Here is a 12,910-nt window from a genome sequence, read left to right as displayed (position 1 = left end):
TTAGGTTAGGGTTGACCTCCTAACACGAAGTGACACAAATTGACACGATTAACTATATGTGTCATCTGTAATCTAATGATGTGATGTAACATGAAAGTTTATATGACATATTAAATACAAATAATGTGAATTTTAATATTTGTAGGTAAAATTTATTTATTTTTCTTAAAGGAAAAGATAAATTGACTAATAAACATGTTATACATGTCTTTGCCGTGTTAAATAAGTTATTATTATATTAGTTATTTATTCAATATATTAATTTAAGCGGGTTTATACGGGTTGACATGATTAATAAATGAGTCGTGTTTGGGTTAACATTTTGGACACATTTAATAAATAGGTCGTGTTTGGGTTGATATTTTATGACACAATTAATAAACGGATAGACACGAATACGACCTGCTAACACGAATTGCCACCCTTAATTTCAATTAACCTCTTTTGTTGTCGTTGTTTTCCTTTTCTACCGTCGTTGTTTTCCTTTTGTCGTCTTTTTGCCCGTTCTCATCCGGTGATCGTTGTTGCCATCTTTTAACCTTTTGTTTGCTGAATAGCCATTGATTAACTTGTCTCTTGTTGTTTTTCATTATTATTCTCATTTATTATCGTTTTATTTTATATCATCACTAATGTTAATGCTAATGTCAATTGCATATTTGGCATCAAAAAATATAATATGATAAGTTATTTTCATTTTTATTCTAATGCATAATACTATTTAAAATGCTAAATATACTTTTTCTCATAATCCTTAAGCTTTGAAAGTTGTAAAGTAAACTTTTATTTTTAAAATTATTAGAAAATGCAAAAGTTACAATAATTACATGAAAAAGTAAATATTTCAACTAATAACAATCAAATGTGAAATTTTTCATATGCTGTATTTGGTAAAAAATTAGCCACAAAGTATAGCATATGACTAAATTTGGCACAATAAATAGCTTTATATTGGAGAGCATTTTTTGCACTCAAATGTTAAATTTGTAATTGGCACATCAATTATAATATTTCATTAAAGATGCTCTTTGCGGTGTTTTCCTTTTAAGTTTGCAGTTATCAGTAATGTCATTTGCTTTTTCCCTTCAAAAAATGTCATTTGGTTTTTATTGTCGTTTATTTTACTGGTAGTTCCATCTTTCATCGTTGTTTTGCTATTTTTATGTCATTTTCCATCTTTTATCTTTCCCAAATATTGTCGTCATTTTATTTTAAGATGTGTTCACTTGCACAACTCAAGTCATGATTTGGGTTGTGTATGTGAAAAAAAAATACTATAATAAAAAAGTTAAATTTAAATTTATACAAGAAAAAATACTTTAGCAATATGATTTGAGTCATGACTTAAACATACCCTTAGTATTTTTATTCGAAAGGTTATTTCAGTGTCGTTTTTGTTTCTTAAACTCAATATACTCCTTGCTCTCAATTGTTGTTCACATTTTTGCTCATCTTTTCACCTCTCATTTTCCTTTTTCTTTTTTTTTTTGAATCGATTATCCATTTTTATTTTCGTTTCTACATGCATATTAGCTGTCCGTTTGGTTCTAGTGTCGTTTCCATACATTTCGTTATCATTTTTTTTCCCTTTCCATTTTTTAGATTATTCTTTAAATTTTAGAATCATTCTCAATCTAGTCCTTGAATTTTAAAAATGCACTTTATTTCTTAAATTTTGAATTAGTTCAACCTAACCTCTTTCTATCAAAATTATTATTAAAACTTTATGGAAACAAAGAGACAATGCATAATTATTATTAAAACTTATGGAAACAAAAAGACAGTGCAATGGTGTGATATTTTTGTTAGAATTTCTGTTAAAAATAAATGGAAAAAACGACATGACCATACTTAGTCTCCTTTTCTTTTAATGTTAACAAAAATTCTAATAAAAAGGTTTATAGATAACTAATTCAAAATTTAAAGAGTAAAGTAAAATTTTTATAAAATTTAACGGACAAACTAAAAATGACCTCAACATTCAGGACACGAGTGAGATTAATCTCTCTCTTTTTTTTTTCTTCCCTCTATTTCTGCCCCTTCTATTTATTGTCTCCCCATTGAAATAACAATGCAAATGCAGGTAGAAATTTTGTAGGCAATTCAATATACATGTAATATTGAATATACATATATATTAACCTTCAAAAAAAAAAATACACGTAATATTACGGTACACATAGATAAATTATTTTACGACGCGCTTCAGTTATTCCTGTTTAGAAAGAGAAAAAATATTTTCAAAATTGTTTTTTTTTCCCTCATGCAAAGTTATAGAAATTCAACAAAAGCACACCAAACAAAGTATCCACAACACGAGAAATTGTTCAATAAATTGGTTGGACCACATCGTCAAAATTCGAAGCATGACCGTTCAATAAACAGGTGGTGTACGAATAATGCCTACATTAATTCTATATCAATTAGTCTTAATCTTAAACAATATAACTCTTAACTCTTATAAAAAAAAAAAAAAAGTATCTCAAGACTAGTTTTATTCGACAATAATTAACCCCCAAAAAAAAAAAAGTTATCGTGAGAGGCACCGCCGAGGTATGTTGAGCAAAGAATGAGCCACCAGATCATCGTTAAAAAGTCAACTACTTATTAAATAAGTGTAATCGCAAGTATTATAGCGTTGTACACTCAATTTACTGTCTCCCAATGCATATATCACTCCATATCCGCTAATAAACAAATTTTTTACTATCATAATTATTTTTTTAAGAGATAAAACTTAACCAACCTAATTCTAATTCGCATAAAAGCTATCTCACGTGACATGTGGCGAAACGGACCAGGTCTTTTTAATTGGTGAAATACAAGAGTATGTGCAGAACATTCAGTCATTGATCATTGATTAACAAATCATACAGTGCTATAAAATCTTATCTTCTGATTTCCCTCGCAACAAGACAAAATAAAAGAAAAGTTAACAAGCAAAGATCATTTTCATTTCAGAGGAAATGCAAGCTGCAAGCTAAGCAGCTAACTGCACAATGGGCTTTTGGCCTGTCAAACAAAAGCTAGGTGTGCCATAAGCAGGGAAGATTAAAAACAAGCAGCGTATGATAACTATACAATCATAGCTTTACTATGCACGTCTCGTGTTCCCATAGGAAGATCCCCTAACTATATACTTCTTAACCACAAAGCCAACAATATGCCGAGTTAAAACCTGTCAATCAGGAAACAACCTGGGAGTCCGCGGATTCAGATGAACCTTCAGCTGCGCCTGCTACGTTTTTCAGTTTCAGTGATGTGCAGAATGCTGAAGACCCAGATTCTGAAACATCACCGATGTCCAAAGTGTCTGGTAGATCTTCAGAAGACTCTTCAGTGTGGAGCTGTAAAAGCAGAAAAACATTTTGCTTCTCAGGGAATGATTAGGTACAAAATACGACGATTGGGAGAATTACATACATTCGATATTAACAGCATCATTTGATTGATGTCATTCTAACATGATATTCTTTCTTTTCCAAATAGTAAAGTCATCTTTCCAGGAGACATTGAAATTTATTTAGTTGGTTAGAGATTCCCAGTAGCCTGTTCAATATTTTGGATGTTGATGCTAGGGGTTACAAATAGCCAGAGAAGCAGGTACCATATGCACAACAAGTACTTAAGGTCATTAGAACAAAATTCTTTATCCAAATTTGTGAGCCATTTTGTGGGTCTAAAAAAAAAAAAAGACAAGGTGTATAAACAGTACTCGGTCGACTTAAGAAAATAGAACTTGTACACAGATGAAGTGCACGGACACAAGGCTATAAGAACAGTTTAATTTGAGTTCTTATTGTGCAGAAATTAAAATATACAGATTTAAAGGCTCGACTAAGATAAACTTCTTTTGGTTTCCTTTTAGTTAGAAATGATAATTAACAAGAAATCAATGGCCAGTGATGTGAAACAACATGCTTTACAGGTAAAAAAAAAAAAAAGAAAAAAAAAGGGGAAGGTACCTCAAGTTGTTTCAGCATGTCAACAGTGGCATAAAAGTCTCCGTTATTCACCAAGTAAACATCAGTAAGGGACTGCTCAGATAAACCAGGAAATGTCGTCTGAAGATATGCCAAGACCACGTCAAAGTCTAAGTCCATCATCTGTTTTTCTTCCGCCTCACTCACATTCTGTGACGCTCCGACATATGAGTCGCCTTGACCAAGTTGCTCTGCCATGCCAAGGAAATCACCTCCAAGAACAGCTTTGTGACGGTGCTGGTTGTGGGTAATTTCCACAAGCTGTGAATCTCTTTTGGCGAGCGGAATGTATGCTGCTGCATATGGATTCAAAGTAGACACTCCTCGCTTCATGGCTTCAGTTAATCTAAACATCATCAAAATAAATAAATAAATAAATAAATTAATTAATTAAAAAAATTAAAACTTCTACTATCACAACAACACATCATAAAACAATCTTCTAAATTAATGTCCAACTTCCAAATCCTTTTATGCAAAAAAACCAAACCATACAAAAAGAAATTATAAAAATAGGGATTATACGTCCTAATTTGCTATGATCCAGAGGAAGAGATTTGAATGATCTTTAGTCATCTAATCTTTGGCCTATAATGGACAGCAAAAAGAAGTAATTCGGTTATCATTTTATTCAAGCGTGTACGAATAAAAATCTACTTCTTCGATGATCTAGTAGAGTGATCTTTGATCTAGAAAAAGATTTGACTAACCATACGTATGGCAGTTCAACTACAAAAGATCCAATTCATAACCACATACGGAGATCAATAATATCAGATCAATTAAATTATAATTCCTAAATCATTTTCTCAAGAAAAGAATCTAGCAGAGAATTCTCATAACCAGTGACCACTTTAATCCTAAAACTTTACATAAACGATCAATATTCAAAGAAATCAAGGAGAAAAAAAGAAAAGAAAAGAAAAGCAATCACCAACAATCAATGAAATCAAACACTTGAAAAAGAAAATAAACCGCTAATTCGTGACTGAAATTCTTGATTAAGATAAAGAGAAAAGTAAATCAACAAAATTAGAAAATGAAATGAAAACCTACCGATCTGAGATCTCGAACGAAAAGCGAAAGGTAAGAGCAAGAAAAAGGGATTTTGGTGGAGTCGTATATCAGGCGATCGCTGGATACGCGCAAAAGGCGAATTGGGATTAAATTGGGAAATCCTGGGGTGGTATTGTTGATGGTCGATGGATGGATTGTTTTAAAAGCTAATATAAGTCTTTTCTCTGGCTCGCTCGCATGATAAGGTCGTTTTTTCTTTTAACTGGGTTTGTAATTTGTTTTTTTTTTAAATCATAATAATTGCGTTAAATTAAGATTACATTAGTGCATGTTCAAGAGCGGGGCTTTGTTTGGTAAGTGGGTCCAGTTAGTATTACACTCGTCACGCACTGGCATTTTCTTACTAACAAACAAAAACAATTGGAAAAAATTTAGTGAAAAAAAAAAACGAGATGGACAACGAATTTTTCTCTTCTCTTCTGTTTATTTTATTTTTATTATTAAGTTGACAAACGATTTGCCGTTTTAAAGTTTATCGACTGAATTTTTCCTGTCGTTTATAATGAAACAAACCCCGTGTCAGTTTGACAGTTTCGCTTTCTTACCACTTACAAATTAGAAGTTCGTCTTCAAGAAAAATGATATGTTGATTTTGTAAAATAGAGCTGTCGTCCAGTACCTTAATAACGACATGTCATTTTTGATGTCGTTTTTTATTTGTGTCCGTCGCTTATGAAAACATGTCCTTGTAATTGATAATAATCTATGATAAAAGTTCGTTGTCTCATGGTTGTTAGGATACCATTAGCCGATAAGTTTAAGATGTGTGCTATTTAATAACAGAATAAATTGCGTGAGAGGTTCAAAATCATCAACAACAAAAAAATAAATGTTGTATATATATAGATATATATATATATATATATTCCGAAGATAAGTAACTTAAAGTAATCCTTTATTTCTGCAGGCTACACAAACTACAAAGAAAATGAAACCTAACCATAAATTACAAATTAATCAAAATAATCTGAGAAACGAAATTAATCACAATTAACACAAAATTACAATGAATAAGTGAAACAGATGCACAAATCATTACCAAGTATAACTCGTCATTTGGGGGCATAACTTTTCAACATGCTCAATATCCATTAGCAGCAAAGAGATCACAGCCTTTGGTTAAAACAAGTACCAACAGCTCTGTATGCAACTGGCTCTATTAGTGTCCAAAGCTGTTGGCCAATATACATGAGAGGGAAGCAAGGAATCAATCCGTCAATCAATCCTCAACCTCCCAAAGCGCGTTTTAGTCCTGCTCGTTGCTCAGGCGTCAATCTTGTCGGAAATTTAATATCGAATTTGATCCTCAAATCACCTCTGCCGCCAGGTTCCTTCACTATTGGCATTCCTTCTTTGGAGACAACAAGCTCATAGCCAGGGCTCACAATGTCTGTCACTGGAATTGATAGGCTACGACCGTCAAGGGTGGTAAGATTTATGGTGGTCCCACTGAGTGCCTCGGCTAAGGACACGCTTTGGTTCACAATGAGGTCATTGCCATCTCTCTTGTAAACGTCATGGGGCTTCTCATCAATTACAAAAACAAGGTCTGCTGGAAGTTGGTTTGGCTGCTCATTCCCTTTATCCGGGAATGTAATCTTGGTTCCCTTCTTCCACCCGGGCTTCACATCAATGGTCAATATTTCTGTTTCTAGCACTTGGCGTCTGTAAATTCAAGGCGGTTAAATCTATGGTCAGTTTTCATCCTCAGTCCTGCAGAATCTGATCTAAGCTACAATATTTTCATCCACATCCATGTAAATTCAAGAGATCAGAAATCTAGTGATCTTGTTATCTGACCAGATATGCCAATTATATAAAGGAAAGCTGGCCATATGGCAAGAAAAATGAGTAATGAAATGTCATGTACAAGTTTCACAGAGAAAATAGAGTATAACCCGTAAAACCAATGATTGGTTTCTACGTAGCTCTTATTCACTAGGTTGAGTTCATTTTTGTTCATTCAAACTATTCCTTAATTTGATCCCATGTAAAACAGAACGTATTTACTATGTCAACCAGACAAGAATTGACAACTAGCTGTAATCAAAGAGAAACTAATTAATCTAAACGTACCCATTGGCACCAGCCACGGTCCTTGAGATCTTCATTTTCCTCGTTGATCCAGAATATAATTCCTCAAGGCTACAAGGCAATTTGCTCTCCACAGCCAGCGGTTTCTTTGGAATGACACCCTCACTATGCGACCGAAAGATTTTGTCAGTCCCACCAAAGCCACCAAAAGTTCCTCCTCCATCTGACTGAAACCTCATAGACCTCCCAGGTCCTGATGACCCAAATCCAAAAGGACTACTTCCAAAGAACTCTGCAAATATGTCCTCTGCATTCCTGGGATTGAACCCATTTGATCCACTGCCACTACCATTTCCAAATGGGAATCCACAGCTTCCTGGTGGCGGCATGTCCTTCAACCCTTCTTCACCATATTGATCATAAATCTGCCTTTTTTGAGGGTCGCTCAAGACCTGAATTCAAACTTCCATGCTTAGATTCACCAATTAGCAGTTATCACAAATCCAAATTAACTATCACATGAAAACTTATTCACATACAAGAAAGCATATAGATATAATCACTAAGGAGAGGTTGCGGGCATAGCTTAGCAGTAAATCCACAACAGACTCCATCACAAGCAGAGTTCAAATCCCCTCACCCCAAGTTCAGAAAAATAAAAATAAAAATAAAAATTAAGGAACATTTTGCTGCAAGCAATCGCATACCAGAAAAGCTAATATTTTTAAGCTCCATTTAGTTGCTGACACAATGATGAAGACATGAGAGAAAACAAAGCTCAAACCAACTTTAAGTAGACACATACGCCATCTCCGTCAATCTACATTTTTCTGTTTTCACATCCAATTCTTCCTATAGAACCATGTCTAACACACTATAGTATTTACTCCTCTTGATATTTTCCTTTTCTATATCCCAATAGCACATAATTCTAAGAAAGACAACAGAAATTCTAATAAAGAAAAAACAAAGAAGCAGACCAAAATGGGCAATATTTTTTTCCCCTATTCAGCATTTCCCATTAGTCCAAACATGTTAATAAGCCAATTGATCATAAAAAATCAATAACCCAACAAACTAAAACATTAAAGGATCACAAAAAAGCTGAAAAAAGGGGTTCAAAACTTGCCTCATAAGCCTCGGAGATCTGCTTAAATTTAGCCTCGGCTTCTTTTTTGTCGGTGCGGTTCTTGTCGGGATGCCATTTCATGGCCAACCTCCTATACGCCTTCTTCAAGTCGTCGTCGGTGTCATTCCTGTTCACCTTCAATATGTTGTAATAATCCACACCCATTTTGCGCTTTATGTTTTTCGATCCAAACACACCATCCAATTATCACGATCAGATCCCAATTCAACCAAAAAGTATCAAACTTTGACAAAGGAAGAAGATGATCGGTTTTCGTCGGAATGTTTTGGAAGAGAAGGAGAAGAGAATCCGAATCTACGGTGTCAATGATTGTTCTGTTAGAGAGACTTTTGTTCCTCGTAAACCTGTCCAATTTAGAATTGGATTTTCTTTTCTTTTCACGAGTAAAACCGCGTTTCGTGCTGTGATTTCTTCCCGACAATTCAGCGTAATATTTTCCTTTTTAAATTATATAATTGTCATATTCTTAAGAAAAATCAAAATGGATTGGCCTAAAAATATATTAGGGGTGTTTGATATGCAGTAATCTTAAAGATAAAAATGTGAATCTGTAATATTATCATGTTTAGTATAAGAGTTATAATATTTAGATTCTCAAGAAAGTAATTACCATGAGATTCACTTTCTCTCATTTTAAGGTAATTTGAATACCACCCAACATGATGTTATTCAAATTCTCAGGAATATCAAAATTATGGGAATCTTATAATAATAATAATAATAATTATTATTAAATAATTTTTTTTTATTAATAATATTATTTTTTTTATTAATATTATTATTATGGATCTTCTTCTATGTGAACAACCAAATACAGTAATGTAATATTATTGGGAATTTAAAAAAGATTCCTGTACGAAACCAAACACAAAAATGTATTAATCCTAATAATCATATCACCCTTCATCACTTTCCTGAAAATATGATTCCTACTGATTCCCGCATACCAAACGCCCCCTTAGTATTTATTAAACTGTTTTTTGCCAAATGTGAAACTATTTCTTTTCTAAAGGTGGGAATATTTTTTTTTGGGAGTTTATGCGTTAGTCTATCTATACGAGTGGTCTCAGTTTTTTATTGCTAAATCGTGTTAAAATTACATTATATTAAAAAACATATAAAATATACAAATTTTAATATAAATTTAAAGATTGAAAAATAAGAAATTATTGATAGTTTATTTTTATAAAGATTATGAGAGAATTTTCCATATATTTTTTAGAGAAAAAAAAGTGGGAATATATTCCAAATCAAGGTAAACATATATCAATTTGACCCACAAGACCTTACAATTAGAAAAATCATGTTATGGTAAGCAAATGGCTCTCTCGTTAAACTTATATGTAAGGCTGAAGGGTGATATTACACCTAAATGAACGCACTAATAATTGAGGGCATGTTCTTTTGTCCAAAAAATTTAAAAAAGATAACTCAAGTTTCAACTTTATTCAAGTTCACGTTCTTTTAAGTTTTAATTTTATTCAAGTTCTAACTTTAACTCAAGTTATAACTCAAATTCAACTCAAAAACTACACTCAAGTTATACTCCAAAAGAACAACCTGAGCATATGCACGATTCTCATTACTGATTAATTATCAAAAATAAAAATAAAAAAATTCAGAGTTAACTACAATTGAAAAAATGAATGTCTACGATTTTTGAAATTTGCACGAAAATTTGTAAAATAATTTGTAATAACATTCTTATTTTTTTTAACCATATAACCACCCACGCAAATATATATATATATATATATATATGTAAATGATCGTTTTGTATAAATACTTTAAAACTCCGACCCTTTAAATTTGATAGCAAACAGGCCATATAAAACACCGTTGAGAAATAAATCTCATGAATTGAAAATACAACTTAATACTAGAAAACAAAACAAATAACCTAAACACAGATAAAAAGCAGTGTTACTACAAACGAGAATACACACACTGTAAAAAAAAGTGGAGAAAATAAGCAATGATTTTTTATTTTTTTACGGCACAAATCACAGAATCTATTACCTATTATTAAAGGAGAACTCCTTTTTGAATAGTCCTCTAGAGGAGCTTCTTTATACTGTCACGTCATGCGGTAACTCCTCTATTCTCATTATATATTTTTTTTTCTTTTTACTTTTTCTTATCTTTAGTTTTATACATGTTTTTTTTTAGCTTCTCTTCTAGGGCCTCTTGCTAGTAGGAGTCAGTTTCTTTTACGATTGCTCTGATCAAAATCACATTAAATTAAAAAAATATGTAAAATAGATATATTCTAATACATATCTGACGATTTAATTAAGAAACTAGGGGTGATTTATTTTTTTAAGACCTACAAAAAACTTTTTTTTTTGTAAATATTTTTTTAAAGTTTAAATTTTTACATGTTTTTTAAAATATATTTTTTCACACTTTACTCCATCTATTATCTATTGTCTATCATTATAAGAATGTGTTTTTAGGGGGAGGCTTGCGAATCGTTTCACACATTTCTCCCCCCGCAGTAACTAAAAAAAAAAAAAATTCCTTTTGTTTTCTTTTCCCCTTTTTTTTTCCTCACTTCTTTCTTCCCTTTTTTTTCTTCTACAATACATTCTTTTTTTCTCTTTCTCAAATGTGATCCCGTAAATATTTTTCCCTCTAATTGTCTAATAAAAATAATTACTTCTTATATATGTCCTAATCATATTTTTTAAATGACCATCTCAAATACTTGTTTTGCTATATATGCCAATATTGTTTTTGGTTTCTTTTCTCCTTTTTTCTTCTTCCCCCTCATTTCTTTCTTCCCTTCTTTTCTTCCCTTTACAATATATTCTTTTTTTCTTCTTTCTCAAATGTGACCCTCATAAATTTTTTTTCCTCTAATTGTCCCATTGAATAATTTCTTCTCATATATGTCTCAATCAAAACTTTTTTTTTTTTATGAAATGACCCTTTCAAATACTTTTTTGACTATATATGTCAATAAATAATATTTAATATCTTGTTCTAAAATGTGACTTTACGGACACATTTTATGTGCGATCTTTCAAAATAAATTTCTTCCATATGTACTACTAAATATTTTTTTTACTAATCCACCCCTCTAAGAACTTTTTTCCCTTTTAATGTTACTCTATTTAATATTTTTTCTACTGAATTTAATCGTTAAGAAAACAATGATAAAAAACTATAAAATATTAGAAAAAAGGATATCCATATTTAAAAAAAAATGTTGAATACGCACACGCAAGAATGCGTGATTACGACTAGTCATATATCTAAGGTGTGATTGTAAATAATCTTAAGATGACCTCGGCATGTGGTATTTTGAAAAACATTTCACCTTCGATAAATATTTTTTTTTTAGAATTACATTTGATAAATATTTTCAAAGAACTTTTAATTTTAAATTATTCTTTGAATTTTTATTTTTTAGTAGTTTTAGTTTTAATCAAAAAATCTAAACATTTAACACGAGTAACCATACGAGAAAACATGAAATTTTATAAAATTAATTATGTTATGTGCAATTTTTTTTTACTACAATTAAAATGCGTTGAAAATTTAAATATTTTAATCTTAACGTGTTATTTATATAAAATTTTATAAGTATAAAATTTTATATAAATAACACGGTAAGATTAAAATATTTAATGGAGATGTTAATACTCTTTCATTAATTTTAAAGTGAAATACTTAGAACATCTCTAATACAAATGTTAATATTAATTGTGTATTTAGCACCAAAAAATGTAATATAGTATATTACTTTTATTTTTGTTCTAATGCATAATGCTATTTAAAATGCTAAATTTATTTTTTTCTTCTAATTTTTAAGCTTTAAAAGTTGTAAAAGTGAATTTTTATTTTTAAAATAATTAACAATTGTAAAAGTTGCAATGCTTACACGACAAAGTAAATATTTTAACCAATAACAATTAAATAGTCAAACTTCTAATATGTTATACTTGGTGAAAAATTTATCATAAAATATAAAATATGAGAAATTTGACATAATAAATAGCATTGCATTGGACAATATTTTTACACTTAAATGTTAAATTTACAATTAGCACATTAATTATAGTATTGTATTGAAAATGTTTTTAAGGAGTCTTTACAGCTTGTTCTACTATTGGGAACTATATTTTTGCTGTTTTATTAATTTTTTAACAGTTAAATATACAGTATGAGAAATTATGTGATGCACTATAAATTTTAAATATAAACCTATATGAATCTAACTATTAAAAAATTAATTTAATGATTATAAACAACTATTTCTACCGTATAAACAAAATAGGTTGCTGAAATGCTTAGCGACTACTACTAAAACATACTTGAAAATTGATGGGGTTGTTCTTTTAGAGTGTAACTTGAGTGTAGTTTTTGAGTTGAATTTGAGTTGTAACTTGAGTTGAAGTTGTAATTTGAATAAAGTTGAGTAAAATTGAATAAAGTTGAAACTTAAAAGAATATGAACTTGAATAAAGTTGAAACTCGAATTGTCTTTTTTTGAGTTTTTTTGAAAAAGAACATGCCAGATAGTGTTTAACAAAATTTTTAAATTCTAAAAAAAACAACTTATTTTTCCTTAAAAAAGCAAAATTTTTATTATTATTGTTTTATTTAAAGTTCTGTTAAAATACACAAAATCATTGGTTCAAAAGAAAAAAAAAAAAAAAAC

The 12,910-nt window shown here is 30.6% G+C and overlaps 2 protein-coding genes across 2 annotated transcripts; both read right to left on the bottom strand.

Moving 5' to 3' along the window:
• Window positions 1-2,932: 2,932 nt before the first annotated feature.
• On the bottom strand, window positions 2,933-5,285 carry LOC21408835 (polyadenylate-binding protein-interacting protein 6). The gene is made up of 3 exons (XM_010099736.2): window positions 5,040-5,285; window positions 3,966-4,329; window positions 2,933-3,347 (listed from the first exon to the last, which is right to left on the bottom strand). The coding sequence occupies exons 2-3, from the start codon at window positions 4,314-4,316 to the stop codon at window positions 3,186-3,188; spliced, it is 513 nt and encodes a 170-aa protein (XP_010098038.1). The 5' UTR covers window positions 4,317-4,329; window positions 5,040-5,285; the 3' UTR covers window positions 2,933-3,185.
• Window positions 5,286-5,936: 651 nt separating this feature from the next.
• Window positions 5,937-8,608, bottom strand: LOC21408834 (dnaJ homolog subfamily B member 1). Its single transcript, XM_024166700.1, has 3 exons — window positions 8,224-8,608; window positions 7,137-7,546; window positions 5,937-6,725 (listed from the first exon to the last, which is right to left on the bottom strand). Exons 1-3 carry the CDS (start codon window positions 8,386-8,388, stop codon window positions 6,287-6,289), a joined length of 1,014 nt encoding a protein of 337 aa, XP_024022468.1. The 5' UTR covers window positions 8,389-8,608; the 3' UTR covers window positions 5,937-6,286.
• Window positions 8,609-12,910: the final 4,302 nt, after the last annotated feature.

The sequence above is a fragment of the Morus notabilis genome, unplaced genomic scaffold, assembly GCF_000414095.1.
Source record: "Morus notabilis unplaced genomic scaffold, ASM41409v2 Scaffold307, whole genome shotgun sequence".
Lineage (NCBI taxonomy): Eukaryota > Viridiplantae > Streptophyta > Magnoliopsida > Rosales > Moraceae > Morus > Morus notabilis.
The sequence above is the reverse complement of the archived record's forward strand: the minus strand, read 5'-3'. Positions and strand labels throughout refer to the sequence as shown.